The 21981-nt window shown below is 40.5% G+C and overlaps 1 protein-coding gene across 4 annotated transcripts in view; it reads left to right on the top strand.

Annotated features, from left to right (window-relative positions):
• The window catches only part of NOL4 (nucleolar protein 4), a 284810-nt gene that overhangs the window by 235449 nt on the left and 27380 nt on the right, over window positions 1–21981 (top strand). For all 4 annotated transcript variants that reach the window (XM_050941990.1, XM_050941989.1, XM_050941991.1 and 1 more), the window contains one exon: window positions 1955–2068. In XM_050941990.1, the coding sequence (XP_050797947.1) occupies window positions 1955–2068 (114 nt within the window). The remainder of the gene's footprint in view (window positions 1–1954; window positions 2069–21981) is intronic.

Raw genomic sequence — 21981 nt, 5'->3', positions numbered from 1 at the left:
GCTGGAGTTCAGCAGTCAATGGGAGAGCGATCGGGGATCGATTTATCCCGTCTACACTACACATGGTAAATCGATCCCTGATAGATCGATCACTACCCGACGATCTAGCGGGTAATTTAGACGTACCCTAAATTAGTACATCTCTACATCATTAAAACATCTCTTTCTAACAAGGCTACTGCCTTCCTCTAGAACTCGGAGAAACGCATCTACTTGTGTTGTAATATTAAAATTGGTTGATTGTCCATGACACCAGGATTTAACATCAGAGACACAAGTCTCGTCTTAAACAAACTTGATTTTCCTCCTACATACATGAGAACTCATTGTTTATGTTGGGAAAACAAGTTCTTGAACTTGACTTTTGGACTGACATGGCAGAATGTATATTTTATTATAGGTTCACAACACCTAATTTGTCTTATATTAACATTTGTTTTACTCCAGAGGAACACCAGTGATTTCAATGGATTTTACTCTTGATTTACTCTGGTATAAGTGTGGGGAGAATCAAGTCTGTAGTATTTGGAGATGGAAAAGACATATATGTTCACTCATTCCATCTCTCTGCAAAGATAGGATACATTCCACCCATTATAGGAGGTACAATATCAGATATTAAATTGATACTAGATGTTAAAGTACAGTTAGCCAAAGCTGAGAAATGTGATGTGTTGTGTTCTATTGGTTAAAAATAAAGTCTTGGTAACATGTTGCTCATAATTTTGATAAATTGTTCTTAATATGAAGTCAGGTATGCCAATTCAAAGAATCTGTTCTGACTTTGTTTGGAAAATGCCTAAAATACTTTGAAATTTATGTTTGTGATATTCAGGGGTATATCATAGCAGGTACATATTTATTCTGTTGCCTAAAATTTGATGAAATTCTATAGAGAATAAATGGCAGGCAATTTATTCAGCAGGAAAGGAAGCTATACGAACTTATGCAAGCTGAGGATCTAGTCCAATATGTTTGATCCCCCTAAAATGTGCTTGTATCCATAACAATGTATATGACATCATCCTCATTTGGCTTATTTTCTTGAAATTTCTGATCTATCTTTTTATGCAGCTTAATTAAGAAAACAGGTTGAGATATTCATTATGAGCTTCATCTTTCAGTGAAATGATTTTTGCATATCATTACAGAGAAACGAATGCAAATAGTATGTGATTGTCCTTATTTAATTGTTATAGAAAGTCTTATTGCGTTCACAGCCAAGTGTAGAGCTAATAAAACTTTAGGATTCACTTGATTTATATGCAACTTAGACCTAAAATATGTAAATGTTGTAAAACTAGGAATGTGAGTTTTCCAGACTTTATCTGGAATCTTGAAAGCTACGTAAATTGATAGAGGCCTGACATATGCTACTGTGTCAAAATACATATAGATTTAAAAAAATCATTTTGATAACATCAATCATATTGCAGTAAAAAATGTAAATGTTCATGACATTACATATGGACTGCTCTGAAATGTTCTGGCAATCTGTTACGTTTGAGTGATATTTCAACCCAGTCTTTTTTTTTTTTTTTTAACGAATTTAAAAACACTGCTCATCTCTGTCATATGCTGTACAGGATAAAAGTCTTTTCCATTTTCTTAGCAAGGATCAGACAGCCAGGGTGCTGCTGAAACACAGAGAATATGCCGCTATCTGTTCAAAATACAGCCTAATGAGCCAGACTAAATACACTTGACAATAGAGCTGTGGGAAAAGAAAGTGCTTTTGATGGATCTGTGTGGATCAACTGCAGCTTTAACCTCTAACTAGTTTTCATTTTTTCATCTTTACAATTTCCATTTCCCCTTTTTGTTGATATAAATTACATTTCAATGAATGGACTCTCCAGCCTATGTGACAGTTTTGTGTGCTCTGATAAGGAAGCAACAAGTCTGGTTGTTATCCTAGTAATAATTTTTTTGTGTTTTTTTTTCTCTTTCTTAGTCACGACCTATTCCCTCACACCTTACTTCAGCAGTAGCAGAGAGTATCCTGGCTTCAGCCTGTGAGAGTGAAAGTAGAAATGCTGCAAAAAGAATGCGGTTGGATAGACAGCAGGTACTGTTATTTGGGATCTACCACATCCATATTTATAATGAATGGAGAGAGGGTAATTTACATAGGGTATCACACAGAGGGGTGGTACATGTCTTATATTTACTGTTAGCAAAAATAATTAAATGTCTATAGATTTTATGTTTGAAATAAATACCTGAAAATGCCTTGTAACTACATTGTGTAGGTGTTTAGAAATGGGTTGAGCATATCTAGTGTAAATGGATGGATAAAGAGATCATCATACATCTGTGTGTAATAGTTGTGTACTTTATGTACTGTATGTGTATGTATTATATATACAAATAATATACATAATGTACAGTACATGCATAAAATATATAAGTATATAAAATTATACAATTATACTTTGCATTATTTATATATGTATAATCTTCCTCTGTGTGTGAATTTATAAATATAATGGAAGGGTGAAAATACCTATTTGTTTTTAGTAGAAAGGTTACTGAGATATTTCCCAAACTACTGTACTGTCAGTTCTCTTGTAAATCGGTCTTTTAAAATTCATATCAATATTTATCTTATTTTATTCTTATGTTATTCAGTATCTAGCATACTATATGTTAGAGTTTTAACAGTTTGCATTTTATTTGCTGGAAACATCATGCTTCCTTTCCAACTTCTTAAAATCAAAGTGGTAGCCTGTCTTAGATTTTGCTTATTTAATTGCTCCAAGATCATAGTGAATGTCTGACCTTTTTATTTAAAATAAAAAGTGTATTTTATTTTATCTGATGATATTGTAAAGTAAAAGCCCAAAGACACCACAACTGTGTTGAAACTTGTCTTAAACTCATGGTTGATAAACTTTTTCTTTGTATGGACTTTTCCAAAGGGATAGACATTTTGCTTTTATCTACTTTCTGCAGCCTTCCTTCACAGCCTTTTTTGGAACAGTGGATGCTTAGGATTATCCTTAGATTGCTGATAGCTAAGAGTCTGGAAATGTATATTGCTATGTCTTTTTGATGATATTTTGTCTTTTGTGACATTTCAATTAATGTTATGGGTACACCTTAAGGTTGATTAGTTAGGTATGTAAAATATCTAATATTAAGTGCTGGTTAGTTTAGGGGCTGTTCTCATATAGATTTTGAAGTTTTTATATTCTATCATTTGCTCTCTGGGAAGCAACAGAGCTGCAGAACCTATGTGCTTAGCCCACAGAGAAGAGGGAAAGTGTTATATAAACGCAGTTACTTTGAGTGCATTAATAGTCTCCAAAGGGAGAGTTGTCCTTCATGATCACAAAGATGGTGACAGGCCAAATCGGGATGACAAAGAGATTGACAGTGAAGAAAAATAGAACCCTCGGGATTCTCTCCAGAATGTGAAAGACTGACTTAAACAGAAACACTTTAAAACTATAGGTGGTAGCCTAGCTGAGTACTATGAAGGCATTTTCTGGCTTTGGATAATTCCTTTCACCTGAAAGTTTTGGTAGCACTTACAGTAATTTCTTTTAATTTTTACTTCTAAAATGCATAATCTGGAGCAATGAAAATTCCCAATTAATCTTTTTAATTAAAAAGTTGCTGTTTAGGTCACAAAGCTGCCTGCACAGAAGATATGTTGGATTCTTAATCCTTTTACCTTCCCCACTCTTTTTGGCAATAGGGGCTTGGGGCACTATGGAGACAATTGTAAGTAATTACAGCAACATCATAACTATAATTTTCCATTCTAAAGTTTCATGGTGTGTTTTTGAAATACGTGGGCAGATTCACTTGAGTCTTATGCCTGTTTACACAAGCGCAGGCTCTGGTAGAGATCCCAGCAGTGGAACTTGTGGGGGGATGAAGTTGCAGTGGTGAAAAACAACTATGTCATCAGTCATGCCAGGAGGACCCTAGCACAGCACAGCACAGCACAGCACAGAAATTGAGTAGTCCTTGCAGGAAGGCAGGAAGCTAAGAGTGTCTGGTGAGCATGCTCATTCAGCAGCTCCCTTCAACGTGTCAGGCCTTAGGAGCCTTGAATTAAAACTGTGCTCCACTTGTTCAAAACCCAGTAGAGATCAGTACTGATACCACCACTTATCTTCCAAATGAGTCAGATTGTCCTGGGAAGCAAGAGGTAATGAGCATCCCTGCTGCCAGCTTTTTAGAATATAGCCTGTAAATAGTTTATGTATCTGTATCTATATCTCTATATACCTATATATTGTATGTATAATATATGGGATGGGATTTCCAAAGGAGCCTCAGGGAGTTAGTCAACCAGATCCCATTGCAAACCAAAGGGGGTTAGGTACTTAACTTGCTTAGACTCCTAAGAAAATCCTAGCCATAGTTACAATATATAAATCCATCCATGCAGAAATCTTGTGTCCATCTGTGCTGAAAACTGCCTGAGGCAGGTATATTGCCTCTCAGAGTGGGCATTCATTTCCCACTGCATGGACTCACCTCCACTAGTAGATGTGGAGGGTGGCAGGTACCCTTCCTTGCCTCTCCTCACATACTTCAGGGAGTCCTACCGCTGTTGATGCTAGAATTACAGAGTCCTTGCACTTCCTGAGCACAAAGACTGGGATTGTGCCTGGCCCCTAATTGAGCATATGTGATGGTGACTTCTTGAACTCTGTTCTCTCTGACCCTACTGTCCCCTCAGGCACAATGTGCCATATAACAGGCTGTTGGGACTGTGTTATATACAGATCTCAAATAGGAGTTTGAGGGTTTAAAATATTTTGCCTTCCAAGACAAGTATTTTAAAAACCATTTGGAAAACGGTGTTAATTTCAACAACAGTTTTGATGAATAATCAGCCCAACAACAGTTTAAGTCAATGAAAAGATCTAATGCAAAAGTCAAATCAAGGGTAACCCCAAATTGTTTTTAGTTATTTAATTTTTATTAAAGACAAACAGAATTCTTGATGATACTAATTACTTTCACGCCTAAATATTAAAAGAGCAGGTATCAACCTCAAATGCTATATCTTTTGTATTTAAGTGCTTTATTATAGTATCCACATGTAACATTTTATCCACTAGTGAGAAAAAAAAATCCCCCATCTTTGCACCGTAGAGATGCAAGCTCTCTTTGTATCCTCTTTTGTGTGACAGTGACAAATATTACATTATATGAGCAACGTCCTTGCTGTATTCTGACAAAGACAGCTATAAATGTGGCCCTGATCCAGAAGAGCACTCAAGCCTGTGCTTAACATGAAGCATGGGAGAAGCCATGTGACTACTTACATGCTCTGCTAGATTGAAGCCCTAATGCCCTCCATGTAAAAATCCAATTTTCGAAAATAAGATAGTAAAATATGTGATTTATTAAACTCAGGCTCATAATTAGAAACTGGCTTCAACGTTACCTATGGAGAGACCAGCATCTTTCCATAATGTTTGAATGTGTAATATTAAAGCATAGTCAGTTGTGGAGTTGTTTCCTGCAAGTAATACAAACATGTTTACAAGGTCATGGTAGCTTGGGCTATAATGCTTAGTTGTCTGACTGTGTTAGATGTTACCCAACTGCTCTTTTTAACTTGACTGTATCTAGATTACCTTGAGGTTAGGCTCAGGTGGTTGGTCTGAAACCTGAATAAGTGCAGAGGATTTACATATAAGATGAATATTATCTGCCTTCAGAGCATTGTCATTTCAATTTGTGTTAGTTATCCAGCAGTTAGTGTTTATAGTTTGTAACTACATGGATTTATCCCACCGTACACTGATAACGGCCCCAAGAAAAAAATATTATGGACTAGAGGGTGGGGTCTAGCTGATCTGCCCGGAACCTAGATCAGGATGTGGTGTGCAGAAGTGGTACAGACCTGACCTTTACACTGCCCTGGTCCTGCCTCATCTCCATTCAGGATCAGACCCCCTGGGCTGGGTTTTGAATGGAGTTGCTTCCAGCCTGTGTTCTGAGGGCTTGTCTAATTTAGGTTGACTGCAAATGGGCACAGGGGACCAAAACTACAGCTGAAAGTCAGTGTGGCCCTTTTTACCTTCTTCTTTTGCAGCGGGGAGAGAATATGGCATCATCAGAGCCTCTGTGCCACTGAAGGATCATGTTTACCAACGGGATGATCTTCCCTGAGTTGGTATTAAACTGGCTTACGGGCCATACTGCACCTGTGATGAAATGCAATGCAAAGTCGTTACACTGAGCTGTAGGAATCTAGCATGTTGTGAAATGGAGAGTTTTGAATGAAACTTAGCACAGACAGAATAAAAACATATTTGCATACATACATTGCATATGATGAATAGGTACGTGGCAGTGACAGTAGCTTCTTTTATTGTATGCTTCATATTAGAAACTTAGTTAGGAATGGGTTGATTAGACTGACTGGGAATAGAGATAATAAACTGTGGAACTAATTGTCTCCTCACTAAGCACACAGGCAATCTGCAGAGAAGTTGTGATGACTATGGAAGCATGAACTTTTCTGTGCATTACCTCCTCACTGCAATGGCACTGGAACAATTTTTATAGTAGGGGTGCTGAAGGTGGAAGTCATGTATTTGGGTTGTTGTTACTACTTGAAGGCAGGGGATGTGGCAGCTCCTCTAATTCCAGCATCTATGCCTCACTATAGAACCCCCTAAGGAGTTTCTGAGGGAAGGTGCCTGCTGTGGAATCCTGGGCCACGTAGCTGGAATTCAGCTACAGGCCTGGTAGCGCAGCTGTGTGATCTAAAATCTTAGCGATTTCTGACTTTGCATCTTTTTGCACATCAAGGGTTGGGCTCATGGTAGGGGTAGGATGTGGTCTTCACCACACCAACCCACACCTCCATAAAGGCAGCCCAGGAGCAACTTTGGCATGTGGCTCTCAGTGAGAAAAGAGACCTAGGTTTGGCCACAGGATCCTCTCCATCCAAAGCAGAGCGGGCTAACCAGATTTCTAGGAGCTGCCAGCAGGGAGTCTTGGACCTCTGATGAATCTTCCAAAATATGTGAATGTTCTTGGCTTTCAGGGAAGGGTGAGAGTGATTCTCTTTTCATCACTAATTTGCATATAATTTGAACCTACCCTTCCTTTTTAAAAGAGAGATTGAGGAGAAGAATGATTTCAAATGGAAAAATAAGGAAATGAGAACAATATTGGAAAAAATCATCTTTATTGTTATTTGGACACAAATGTTGTATATAACATTATGCACCTTTTTTCTCTATTATATTTAGAATGAATTCTCACTGTTTTCCCATTTGCTTATGTTGTAGGTTTTATGTGCAACAAAATACAGCTTGTTTTTAAATGAGGCAAAAAAGTGAGAGGAAACTTGCCACCAAAAGAGTATGTGGGCTCATGATAGGTGAGCAGGGCAGGGGAAGATGGAAAGAGAAAGATAGCAGATTAAAAGAAGCTCGTTCAGCGTGTGAGCTCTAGTCGAACATGTAACGTTTATATCTGGATGAGTGTATGGGTCTCTTTCTATACAAATATACATATTTGGCAAGATCTTTGGCTGGTGTAAATTGATGTAACTCTGCTGACTTCAATGGAGCTACACTGATATATATACCAGATAAGGATCTGTCCCATTACACACACAATATTGTGTATGTGAATAATATTCATACCTGTTTATGAAGATAGCAGACCAGATTGTCCCCTGGATTCAGGCTGCTGTGTGCTGCTCATGCAAAATGACCTTCAAGTCAATGCACCCTGCCATGGGAAGGAGCACCTTAGCACAAGGGGATCCTGGGGTGTAGAACCAGCACAATGATTTGGACTCAGTTTCCCACTCTGTGGCCAGGGTTAGTGTGTGAAGACAGGATACCATCAGATCTTTCTCCATTATGCCAGAAGACAGGTCCAGCACATAGACAGCCCAGGATCAGGGGAATACAAAGGTGTTTTAATGTCTCCTTTGCACCCCATTCATCCCCAAACTACACTGGGTGCTCCTTTGCCATACCCATGGATTTAGCCCACTATATATCCACTACTTTTAATTTTCAACCTGATATTAGACCAGCAAGCATTCATTATTTCATGAGAAATCATTTTGTCATTTTAGTTTCATTATGACTAAAGAGCTGTGATTTTTAAATTAGCCGACTTTTCAGAGAGTGCTGAGCTGAAATATTGTACAGAATGTACAAATTAAGAAGTAGGCTTTTGTAGATTTCCTCTCTTAAAAAAAGTAAGTATAAAGGGTACAGTTTCCTTTTGATTCCAGAGACCAGTTCTGAGTAATAAAAATCAGACAGCTTCCTAGCCAGCCACAGCTGATGTCATCATATATTCCCTGCACAGAAACACCATAATAGTAATTGTCATGCAAAAGCCAGAAGTCCAGATTAGTTGAATTTGATTTAATTCAACTATTATTTATTATTGCCTATAAGGCAAATGTGAGGTAGTATGATGAAGCTGTCAGAATATGTGTATGTCTCCATATGCGCATGGGAGACAATTTCTTTTCCAGTGAAGAAACCAGTTATATTCAGATTTTCTTTAATTCTTGATGTGGGATCATACACTTGAGATATCTTAAAAACAACTCAGTGTTAATCTCTTCTTATCTGTCTCTAGTTTCATTATTTCTTTAAGTACCAAAGAAGGATCTATTTATCTAAGTGTTAAATCGGTTCTGATTTAGTCACAACATTAAGATGGACTTCCACATTACATTTCTGGACCCTGTGGAAATCATCAGTTTCTGTAATTTAAAAATAACTTTATCTGTAAGTTATTCAGCCTTTTCATTGCCTCTTGCGTATGGCATGTTATAGCGTGCTTTGTTGTAACCGTTGCACTCATTTTGAAAAAAGGAACCACCTTTCCATCCGAAAGAACTCTATGACTTTCCATAATGTGATTTGTAGCCACACAGATTACTCACTAGCAATGTCCTGAGGCACTAAAAGATAATATCCAGCACCCAGAGGAGGTATATGCTTGAAAATCCCAGGTCTACGCTGTACAAAGTAACATAAATGAAAGATAAATTGGCAAAGATGTGGCGACTTTTAAAAAAGCAACCTCTGCCCTCCTCTTCCCCACCATTCCAGTTTTTGGCAAAATAGAAACAAATCTACAGATCGCAATGCTATAGAAGATGGTGGAGGGGTAAAGAATTTTGCTTCATTTAGTAATTTTAACAGTGTTGCTTTTAGCTGCCAGAGGAGTAGAAGTAGATGACTATTAGGTTTCTGACAAGGCAATTATGGCCTAGACACATATGCTGGGAGCTGACCTGACATTTGCCTCTGGATAGTTGTCATAGCAGCAGCCTGAATAGAGCAGCTTGATACAAATGCATGCTGCAGAGTGGATGTAAGTTCTGCACTAATGCAATACATCTGAATGTTAATAGAAGTGCACACATGCTGCCACTTGGTTGAAGCCACTGCTATTGTGTTTCATTCCATTTGTCTAATTCCTAAATGTTCGCTTTTAAATCAATTCAGGTTTGCAAGTTTATGTTAATGATCTACCTTCAGCCAATTTGTGGCACCTTCTCTCTAGGTGATTCCGTGGTAACAAGGGTGTTGATGCTTGGGAAAGACTCTTGAAGTACAGTTTTGTTAACAAAAGAGATATCCAGCTGCTGCAAACCAGGAGCAGCCAATAACGCCATTAAGAAAGGAAGAAATTATCTGTGGACAAATTATAGATAATTGCAAAACTGTTTTTATATGGCAATGAGGGAATGGACCATTCCAGGACCATTGTATCAGGGTTTCAGAACGGAGAAGGAATTAAGGCCTCTAATCCTTTGTTCTTGAGGACTGAGAGTTAGAATCTCAGCACTGCCTTTAATGCATTGGTTCTAAATGTTGACAGGGAGCAGGTATCTCCTGGATTACAGTTCAGACAGTACGAAAAGAGGATGGGGGATATATAATTTTGTGTGTGGTGTTTACTTTCCAGATAACTGTGCACTGCAGCTCCTGGGAAGAAGGAAGAAACAAATTGCAGGGTTCCTACGTGCCTCTTTATATTCTGTTGTTTATATTCTTCATTTCTGTATCAAGTGCAGACTTGAGCAACATTTGCTACAGAAAAAGCAAGCATGCAAAAATATCTCCCAACAAAAGGCTAGATTGTGTCTTTGAGCAGGGGTGGCTCTAGACATTTTGCCGCCCCAAGCACGGAGGGTCCACTGGTCCTGCGGCTTTTGCGGACCAGTGGATCCTCTGCAGGCAAGCTGCCGAAGGCACCCTGCCTGCCGCCCTAGTGGCGACCGGCAGAGCGCCCCCCGTGGCTTGCCACCCCAGGCATGCGCTTGGAGCGCTGGTGCCTGGAGCTGCCCCTGCCTTTGAGGCAATGCTTATAGTAAAGGATGGTATGAGGCTACACTGCCCCAGTGGGAGCATGGGACATGTTCTGCCTCAGGAACTAACAATGCCTACCAGAGCTCCTCAGCATGCATGGGGAACAACAGCCCATTATAGGGTGCAGCTTTTCCCCACTCCCTTTGTGCAGGCTGGTGTGGAAGGAATAAGGCCTTGCCTCCTCCTGGCCCCCTTTGGGGCACCAAGTGCCCCTGGAAGAGCAGACCGAAAAGACACTGCAGTTGTGCCTAGCCTGTGCATGACAGCATTGCAAGGAATGGAGGGAAGGCTCCTTGAGCCATCACTTCACTGTGCATCTGCATAAGGAACTAGCAGAATCAGGCTCAAAATGTTTGCATTTGAGAATGGGAGGTTTGTTGAGTCTTTTTGACTATAAAAGAGCAATTAGAAAAATCCTTTCTATTTCAGGCAATTAAAAGCAGCTTATTAAAAACAGGAATGCTGACACAAATGTAGTAGGGCAGAAGTTTCAAACTTTAGTCCGTGCATGTCAATAGAAGCTGGAGAATACTTTGCGCCTCGGAAAAATCAGAATACCTGAGATTAATGCAGCAAAGTACTTAGTTATCTGAACAGGGATTCAGGTATCTAATTTAAGGTATACAAATTGGACAGTTTTGACCATAGATTAATAAACCATCTCTGAGAATAATTTGGCATCATCACATAAATAGATACACATGTGCATGCTCACAAGTTTTTGGTTTAGGCCTTTTTCCTCTCCCTCCAGATCCCCACCAAATGATTATTTCACTTCTGAGTTGAACTACAATTTCCTTTTGTGCTTCCAAATTGTGCGTTCTAACCACTGAGGCACAAAATGTTATGTAGGCACAATTTAGCTGGGTATGGATTATTGTTGAGAGATTAAATTATGTGCAAGCATTGAGAAATTTAGCTTTCTACCCACAATGCAATAGCCATATTGTCAGGAGTAGGAATATAAGCAGCATTGTAATTTAAATCCTGCTGCCTTTCAAGTTAATGGCAAAACTCCTAGTGATTTCACTGGTTCAGGATTGAGTTCTTTGCTAAATGCCGTTAGAATGGAATGTTGGATATTGCAGACAAAAATATTCCTCAGCCCAAAAGGTATTAAATTTGATACATATATTTGACAAGAATAATGCACCAGTCGTGCAGTAGCAAATAATTTCATGCCTCGGACACACAGTGAGACCTAAGGGTGAACACTTAATTTTTTTATTTTAACATGGTTTTAGTAGGTTAGAAAGATTATGGATTTGTTTTTTCCATGTGGTGATTTCTCTTTAGGGTTATCCAGAAGGGTCCATACACAGCACAATCTGAGCATGTACAGCTGAAATAGAAGCTGCTTGTTTCAGTGTAGGCACTGAAGATCCAGAGGTTTAATAAAATATTTGAAGTGGGTTAAAATTAATACCAAATTTTATCTGAAACCTTTGGAGCTGAAGGATGAGGGCTGGATGGGCAGGTGAAAGGAAATATCTGTAGAGCAGCCCCAGGAGTTCTTCTCTACCCCTCTTTGGAGCCAGGATGGTGTGAATAGGCGGCAGCATTAATCTTCTCTCCTAAGCCTATGTAAGGATCATGGATTCTTCTTTCCCCACCATTCAGTTAAGAAGGAAGCCTGGATCTCTGCTACCCAGAACCTAAAATGGAGATAGCAGAGGTGGGCATTTTCTCCATGCATGAAGCATGGAGACATTTCTTCCCTCATCCTTTCATGTGGATATACCAAATGAAATATGATCTATTTTTAAGCCAGTCCAGTAGTCCCTTGTCTTGACTGGGTTGAGACTAGCATAAGAGCCTATTCATCTGCTATTTTCTGCTTATGGTCACCTATAGGTATTGGAGTGGGAGTCCGGCTGCCTGTAGCACAGAGAGAAAGTTATGTTTTTGAGAGTGAAGGCTTGTCTACACAAACTTGCACCAATTTAGTTAAATTGATTTAGTTAAACCAGTACAAAAACCCCTGTGTGGACATGGTTTATTTCAGTTTAGCTGAAACCTGTCCCTGGTCAACTGCAGTTAAACTGAAATAAACCATGCATAAACCAAAATAAGTGTCCAGATGGGGTTTAACTAGATTGCTTAAAATTCACATTTAGTTAGCTGTGTGCAACACTCCATAAATCAACAAGTTGTTTATGTGTGGCAGCAGGGGGGATATTTATATAATTCAAACATTGGCCAGACATCCCCAAACTAAGACTGTTTTTCAAAGTAAAAATAATGAACCAAATACACTGCCCCAGAACAGCACCAGCTGCTAGATGCCAGCATGGAGCAAGGCAGCCAAGCAGGCTGCGGCCTGCAGCCAAGGCAACATGCCAGAAGAATCTTTCTCTAGAATAAGGAAATTTGGGGTACTGATCTTTAATGCAGTGCACAAAGCCACTGCTTGTTACTTTTAATATTTCTTATCAGCCATCTTCTTTATTGGCTCCTTTAATTAAACAAATCAGAACCTGCACTTTCCTAAGGCTGTTAAAAGGTTGTGACTTTGTTTTGCCTGTTTATTCATTCTAGTTTGAAAACTCACTGACTCTCCGTTAGGGAATGAGATGGTCATACCCCCAAAGCATCTCCTGTTCATCTACTGACTCTTGTTTTAAAATGTAAAAAACTGTCTTTATCAAAGGTAATGATTTGGGGGCTTGGCTCACATACTGTAGCAGGTCAAGGTGAAATTCATAGTAGGAGAAATTTCCTTTTTCTTAGGGCCATATTTCCCTCTTCCAGTAAATGTGGTGGGTTGTTTTTTTTTAAGTCTCCAGAATGTATGTATTTGCTTCTAAGATTTTTTTCTTTTAACTATAAAAGTCAAGCTATACCGGAGGCAGTGTATGAAAGCAGACAGCACACATCAAAAGCATGCAAAGAATTTTTGTTTTCACAGATTTACAGTTCAAATTTAACAAGGCAGACTTGAAATAGAGTAACTACATATCAAACAGCTATAATGATATAAAAGGGAAAACACGTTAGTATCTATGATTCACTATGTTCATACAGATAATTTTGAAACATTAGCTATTAAAAGCTTTCCAGCTGCCTTCTCATTCAGCAGAGAATTTTGTTCTATTTAACTTTATAGCAGAATAATTTGAAGTTGCTAAATGCGAACAGTATATGTGCACACTATGTAAGTAGCAATGCTTCCCTTAAATACTCTTTCATTTAGTCTTTATAACTTATAACTTTTTATTTTCTTCTGGTCAGGAGAAGTAGGTTTGTAAAGACAGCTATCAGTCATTTGGTACCAGAATTCACCCATTAGGGGGACAATTTACATAAACTTTTCAATACTCAAACTCCTACAAATCTTGTTTTTCTTCTAAAGAAAGAACTCTCTAACATATATACTTTTTAATTTAGTGGAAACAAATAGCCAGCATCAGTCTCACTCTTCATGTCAAGGTTGTTATCTAAATAAAGAAGAATTTCATTTAGAATCTGATTTTAACAGTGTAATCTGCATATTCCAACATACGGAACATGAAGGTTGGAAATAGTGTCCAGTTATAAGAAAGCAGCAGGCACAGTACAACAGTATAAAGCTAGAGCTGATGCAACATGTAATGTTACCTCACAGTTTTTCAACAAATGTCTTTTGTTTATTTAATTCGGCAAGCCCTAGATCTAGTAGGCGTAGTGCAAGCTGTTTGGTGTCAAGAAAAAGTACTATCAGTAGTGGGAGTTATATGGATTGCAATTCTCTCAGTGAAGAGACCTGCAGTAAGAGGTTTAACTCTGGTAACCCTGATACTATTGCAATTATAAAATCTGCAAAACTGGCACAAGCAGGACTCTAAGAGTCCCAGACATTTCCCCCAAACATCCCTAAGTAATCTGATTCACGCATTTAAAATTTCTCATTTTTGGCACTGCTACTGCCATTGTATCATTGACATCAGTGGAGCTATGCTGATCTACAGCAGTTGAAAATCTAGCCCATCACGTTCACTGCAAAATGTTGCTATATTAGATTTAAAAGAGTTTGATGGTCTAACTAGGATTGCTAGGATGAGACATCTTCATTTTAATCAAACACCAGTATTTCACTCTGTATTCTTCAAATGTACATGTACCATGCTCAAAGAGCTAAGTGCTACCTAGCAAAATTTGTGCTGAATGAGAACAATAGACTAGGAAAGGAGAAGTTCCTCCTTCTTTGCATCACAGTTCATCAGTAAATACTATGTCATTGTCGTCATACATCAGTATCAATGGTACATTGATTCATCCAACTCATCACCTGAAGGCAAAACTGTTCATGGGTTGAGAAAAGATGACGTAGTTTTCATGGGTTTCAGTTTGATTTTGTTTTGAAGAAAGGTCAGATATTTAAAGACTTATCCATTTGCAATGCCCATAAATTGGAAAGTAGCAAAAAATGATCATCATCCTTGTTCGGCAAGCAGTTGTCCATTGCAGATGATATTGGCTTCCAAAGGCCCTTAGAGGATTCACCAAACCACACAATTCTCTGCTAAGCAGAGCCCTTACTCGTTCTCCACAAACACTTCATCTGGAGTTTGTTTATTCTCAGATTTTTAATTTACTTTTATTCTAATAAAAGATGTCCTGGTAGCTGGAGTTCTTTATCCAGTGCCTCATTTTTATGATATGTGTCATTCAATGACTATAGTATTAGCCTAGTGGTCTACAGGTAACATAATAATCCTACTCCCATATTCCCTTGCTTCAAATCCACCTGGGGCTCTGAGCTCTGTGGCAGCAGCACAGGGGAAGTATTTCACATCCCTCTCCCCCTCCCCCCCTGCTGCTCACCTCTGGCAGGTTGGAAGAGTAAGTGCATGTCTCTGGATAAAAATCCATCTAGCCTTTCTTTGCACAGGGAAGGTTGGTCACAATGTGAAGTTAAAATGGCAAAAATATATGAAGAGCCTGAAAGGACACTCCTACCAAACCAAGGGCTACATCTTGGCTTTAACATGAGCCCTGAGCCAAGGCCCCATGCGTTGTTGTGTTGTCTTGGGTCTGCCCAAGAAGGTGGCTGTGACTCAGCATCAAAACCTGCCTCCGTATCTCCTCACTGCTCTTAGAAGGAAGTTTCCTGCATGAGGCCTACGCCCAGAGCAGCATACCTTCCCGATACACCAGCTATACTAACTAATCCACTGGGGGTGGAGCCAAGGCTCCACTTGCTGCCTGCCCTGTTCTGCCTATCTACACAGCAAGGGCATAGCAGCTGTGGAAGCTATTCTCCTCCCAGCACTGCAGCCTTAGTTTGAATGCCTGAGTTTCTTCACAATGAATAGTGAAGCAATGATCATAATAGGTACATTAATAAAGGGTTGTGCCCATTTTAATCATTCCACAAAAACTCTCTGAGCCTATAGCCTGAACCCAAAGACCTCTAGGTCAGTGGTTCATTCCAAATATGCAAACCAGATGGAATTCTACCTTCTACTTGACTGAAGATATTCTTAATCAGAAAATAGCAATCTTTGGACACAGCATTTAAAATTTCATCAAGGAGGCACTGTTTTTCATTCTGCTCAATTTGCCATGCTGGAACACCTGCTGGAAACCATTTGCAATTGCTGCTGAAGACATCAGCGCTGAAATTGTTAATTAGTTAAGTTATGCACTTCATCCACATGTTCAAAACTTTAAAGCAAGCACATGCTTCAGCCATGTCCCTGCATATAGTCTCCCAAAACAATTTGGCAAGGCCAGTCATCTCAGCTCAATACTAAAGTAACATGGGCTGCAGCCTAAAGTGGATTAACTTGCAAAGCACCTGCCCCTTTGTACCTGGCTCAAGCATCTGTCATTAGTCTCTCCCTTTGTGAGTGCTAAATTCAGCCACACATTTTAAATTGAAAGACTTTTGCATCTCTTTGTCCATTTGCTGGAAAAAGATCAAGCCATGGGCAAAGCAAATATACTAGCTCACTTTCTAGACCCTCACTAAAGAATGGCAGACTTCTCCCAGACAGTATAGATACTGATAAAGACTTGTCATTTTTTATTTGACGAGGTAGAGACCTTGTTCTTTAAAACAAGAAAATTTCTCCTCCAGTAACTTGGTCCCGAGTTGTCCACGCACTGACATCTGGGGTTAATTTCTGAAACTGAAACGTCAAAAGAGGAAAGTGTATGTTGTTCTCCAGCTATCAGAGTGGATAATGAACTTTGCTAAAGCTGATGTTGGCATGAAAGATGATCCCTTTGCTGTGCTGTTGCTCAACCAAAAGCATTTAATCAACACTTGCTGTTATGATCATTTTGATTTGATAATCAGCGCCTCTTCTGAAATGATTTTCCATTCGGCAGGTGAAGTAGCAGTGACCAAAGAACAAGACTGAAACACTGATGTGGAAACATTCACATTTTATTTAATGTTAACTTAAACATTTCAGTCTACAGATGTGTTTCTATCAGAAATGCAGAAGCATGAGGTCCATTTCCCCCTCTCCTCCACATGGCACATTTTTATTTTCATCTTCTTTTCCATTGCAATCCTGTGCTTTCATGTCTTGTCAAATGTTGGCATCTATAGCCTTTGATGGTGGATGGTGATGGTGGATGGATGGCAGTTCATTTTAGTATTTATAGCCTTAATGCAGAAGGAATCTTCTGTTCTTCTAAATGGAAACTGTGGTGCAAGCCATTCTGATCTTTGTTCTCTAGGTTGTATCATGAAGACTCTTCATGTAAAATTATGTTTGTTATTTTTGTCCCTAAAATATAAATAGCCCAAAGAGTTTCAAATACTGAACTCCAGAGAGGAATCCAAACTAAATATCTAGAGTTTTTTGAGATACACACCAAATATTGTAGTATTTGCAAAGGAATCCGTATTTCTTTGTATAATGTAATGACCATTCCAGAAAAGTTAAAGCCAAGTATATGTGCTGCCCTTATAGTCATGGTCAAGTTTAAAGGTTCAAAGAACAGGAGAACTTGTGGCACCATAGAGACTAACAAATTTATTTGAGCATAAGCTTTCGTGGGCTACAGCCCGCTTCATCAGATGGGTAGCCCAAGAAACCTTAATGCTCAAATAAATTTGTTAGTCTCTAAAGTGCCACAAGTACTCCTGTTCTTTTTGTGGATACAGACTAACATGGCTGTTACTCTGAAATCTTTAAAGGTTCAGTTTGGTTCAGACAGGAACCTGAAAGTTTGAATGGTTTGAATGAGTGGACTATCCAAATCTTTTTGGTCTGCAAATGGGGCTGTAAATCTCACAGGAATAAGTCTTTATAATGTAATTTCTATTAGGCCCCACTTACGTTCAAGCTGAATATACAACACTTGCAGCTTTTGTTATGATACTTTGGCGCTTCCACTCCTGACAGAGGCATGTAAAAGCGAGAAAAACAATGGGGATAAAGTAATCAAAACATTTTCAAACAACAAAAATGTTTGGTTTGAGTTTTGAGAAACAATCAAGTTCATTGTTGTATCCTTAACTCATCAGTTGGGGGAGGAGGAATGACACACATGGAGTCCTTCTGTTGGCCTGTGGTAAAACAGTTCTCAGCCCTAGCATCTCCTTCTTTGGCAGGAACTATGTCCACTGGGTTTGTAGCACAGTCAGCTTTTAAGGAAAGGAATCTTTGCATCTCTGAACAATAGCCACTCTCTTCCAAGTAAGGATCAGCCCTCATCACCAGACCTGTCTAGAGAATGTTAGATGTCTCCTGGGGCTTTCAATGGAATGAAAATTGTTAAGTGTCCTCGTGACCTAGCCAAAGATGAGGAGAACCACTTGGCATAGAAATCTTTCTTGGTTGGTTATCAGAGAATTATGATTTCTTCTTCTTTGCGTAGTTTCCGTATGGGTGCTCCATTCTTGATGTGCATGCTCCCCACACGCTTTGGATTAGAGACGTTCATTAGCAGTGTCCCTTCAGTCCAGGATTGTGCCATTGGCATCTTTGTGCCCTGCACCAAGGCTATATCAAGTTGCACAGGCAAACCACTCCCTCAATTCCTTCTCAAGTGCCTTGGCCCGAGACACACCTAGCGTGTCTGCTTCTTGCTTACTGTGGTAGTTTTGAAGCTTGTTGTTAGTTAGCTAGCTAGTCTAGTATTTGTTTTTTTAAAAAAGCTTTTCTAGTTATAGAGATTCCCACCAGGGAAATTCTCCCTGTCAGGGACACGCCCAGTTCACCGGGTTTAGATGCTGCCTCTCATGTAAAGAAGCCATTCCGGTCAGTGACAAATATTCAAAGTGTGATCGCTGACTGAGCTAATCACATGTGCTGCAGAAGTGCAGCTTCGGCCTGCCTCTGAAATCTAGGGCTCAGAAGAACCAGGAAGTCAAACTTCAACTCCTCATGATGGAACGTTCCATCCACCCCATTTTGGAACCAGGTCAGGACCCCCCTGGACATCAGTTTCCAGGACCCGTCTGTGCACCTTGGCGCAACATTCTCAGAGGCAAAATCCTCAGAGAACTCCTCCAAAGCCTCTCAGAAGAGAAGATCTATTTCCCCTCCCAGTGATTTCCCCCTCAAAAAGACTTCAGTCTCCAGCCAGATCTACAGCCTCTGACAGGTCTTCCTTGAGGCTCAGTACCACAGGCGGGAAAGGTTCCTTCGGTACAAGGGACATGGGAAAACGCCATGGCTCTAAGACTAAACAGCGTTCTGGGAAGACCTTGGTACCATTGGCTGAGGACTGTACCAAACATTAAGGATTGATACCTCTTGAACTCCACTCTCTGTGCCCTTAACAAGTGTCATGGTACCATGTAAGCCTTTAACTTCATTGGCTCCAGCCTCAAAACACTCTAAGGCTCTGGTACCATTGAGTAAGGATAAATACACAGTACTGCAACATTCTTGGTAACACAGAACTTCCAATACCAGAGGGAATTGGGGTTAACCACTGAACCAGTGTCTTCATTATCAGCAGGTACCATGCATCTCTCATTACCAAGAACCTCTTGGTCTCTGGAACCCTTCACCTCCCTGACGCTGTCTCCTGCTTATTCTCTGGGAGCTCCTCCATTAGACGAAAAAGAGACTGATAGTAACGATGACTTTTCTTCTGCTTCTTCCATTTCAGTGCAGGGTTTTCCAGTACACCCTTACACTAACCCCTACCCCCTTCCCAAAGGAGAAGGGAAGATGCTCCGGGACCTCAATATTCCTTGAGGGAGCAACGCTAGATGCCACCTTCTCCCCTGTATGGGCCTCAATGGTCATACTGGGCAGGCTATTGTTGGCAGTTCTCTAGTGCCCCAATCCTATCCCATCAGAATGATAGGGAGACCCAAGCTTCCCCTTCCCATCAGCAAGAGGAAACATCTGAGGAGCAGGAGTCCATGGCAGACAAAGAAGCCATGGCTCAGACCACCCTCTCATCCTCTTTGCTGGATGATGACCTGATGCCTTTCCCCAGTCTGTAACTGATTTTTGCCAGTTCTGGGAACTTGTTAGGCAGATGACAGACTCTCTGCAGACACCCCTCAAGGAGTTCAGGGAACCCTAACACAAGCTACTGGATGTTTTGCACTCTGTGATGTCACCTAGAGTTGCCTCCCTATTAATGAGGCTCTGCTGGAACCCACTAGAACCATCTGGCAAACCCCAGCTACAGTGACACCCACTCATAAGAGGGTGACATAAAATATTATGTCCCCTCCAAGGACTCTGAATTCCTTTTCTCCCACCCACTTCCCAATTCTCTGGGTGTTGATGTGGTGAATGAGTTTGGCAAACAAAACCATTATAAATCCACCCCATATGTCAGAGACCAAAAGTGCCTGGACCTCCTGGGAAAGAAGGCCTACTCATCGGCTGTGCTGCAATTTCATATTGCAAATTACCAAGCATTGATGGCCAAGTACAACTTTATCAACTACGTGAAATTTGGATCATTTACTGAGCATCTTCCCCCAGATGACAGGGAACAATTCCAGGCCACTATTGCTGAGGGATAGTTGCTGGCAAGAACATCTTTGCGGCAGTGCTCCATGCTGCGCACACCACAATCAATGACATCTCTATGATTTTGGTGATGTGTAGGGCATCCTGGCTGTAGTTGTCTGGCTTCCCCAGGAAGTTCATTAACGGTTGTGGCTCTCCCATTTGATGGATGGAAGTTGTTTGCAAAGAACATTAATGAGTCTTTAAAGATTCCAGGGCCACATTGCGCTCATTAGGCACCTATACTTCTGCAAACAAATGGAAGTTCAGCAGATCACAAACAGCTCAGAGATCCTACCCTATACAATTCTCTGGATTCAAGAGACCCACAACCCCTCCCTTCCCCAGGAGGAGGTATAGATTCCAGAGAAAGAGACCCTCTAACCCATCTGATGTGGCGCAGCCCCAAGGCATCATCATCAAAATGCCAGTTTTGACAGGATAGTCTAGGATTTGAATTCCCACCACTCATTAGCCTGCCAGTGTTTTTCCCACCTTCCCCCATTTGGAAACTGACTCTCCTGCTTCCAGCTTGCATGGGAGTGTATCACCTTGAACAAATGGGTGTTGGAAGTAATATCATCAGGCGACACCATCTATTTACCTCCCTCCTTCCTCCTCATTCCCCTTCCCCATTCCTCTTTAGGAACCCCTCTCATGAGCCACTGCTAAAGCAGGAAGTAAACACCCTTCTTCATTTAGGAGCAATAGAATTGGTACCTGCTCAATACAGGGGGAAATGCTTCTATTTGAACTATTTCCTCATAGCAAAGAACGGTGGGTGGAGATAAATTCTAGCTCTGAGACACCTAAACAGATTTGTGAGACCCCAGAAATTCACGATGGTGACCCTGGCAGCTATAATTCCTTCTCTAGATTCAGGGGCTTGGGTTTTGGCCCTTGACCTCCAGGATATGTATTTCCATATAGCAATGCACCCACCTCACAAAAGATTCCTCTGATTTGTGGTAGTCCAGGATAGTTTCCAGTATCAAGTGCTTCCCTTCAGCTTCTTCCCAGCTCAGAGAGTATTCTCAAAGGTTCTGTTAGTAGTGGCTGCTTATCTGTGTTGCCAGGCTATAGTGGTAGTCTCGTACTTCAGCAATTGGCTACTTGAATTGATCTAACCAAGAAGTGTTGTCTCCGTTTTTGGACCTGGGCCTCCAGCTGAATGTAGAAAAATCCACACTAATGCCTGTTGAATATACTGTTCATAGGCATGTGTCAGGATTCTCTGGTATCCAGGGCATCCCTTCCTAGGGACAGGTTTTGGACATTACTGAGCCTCATCAAAATAATTCAAGACAGTCCTCAGACCTCAGTCAGAAACTGCCTTCAGTGTCTGGGTCACGTGGCCACTTATACTTTTGTGATAGAGCATGTGAAGTTACACCTCTGCTGTTTCCAGGGGTAGCTCAGAATGGTTTACTAACCAAACAACACAGTCTAGATAAGCAGGTGTCAGTTCCACCCTGGTTAAGCATTCCCTAGACTGGTGGAAGATTCACTGCAATGTAGGGGCAGAGGTCCCTTTCTTCCAGCCAGTCCCAACAGTGACTGTAACCACAGGTGCATCTCTGTTGGGTTGAAGGGAGCACCTTGTCTCCCTGACAGCATAGGGCAGGTGATCAGCTCAATAGACCATCCTTCATGTCAACCTCCGGGAGCTCAGAGGGTCAGAAATGCCTATCATCTTTTCCTTCCTCTCATCAGACACA

This window comes from Gopherus flavomarginatus, chromosome 2 (assembly GCF_025201925.1).
Source record: "Gopherus flavomarginatus isolate rGopFla2 chromosome 2, rGopFla2.mat.asm, whole genome shotgun sequence".
NCBI lineage: Eukaryota > Metazoa > Chordata > Testudines > Testudinidae > Gopherus > Gopherus flavomarginatus.
The sequence above is the reverse complement of the archived record's forward strand: the minus strand, read 5'-3'. Positions and strand labels throughout refer to the sequence as shown.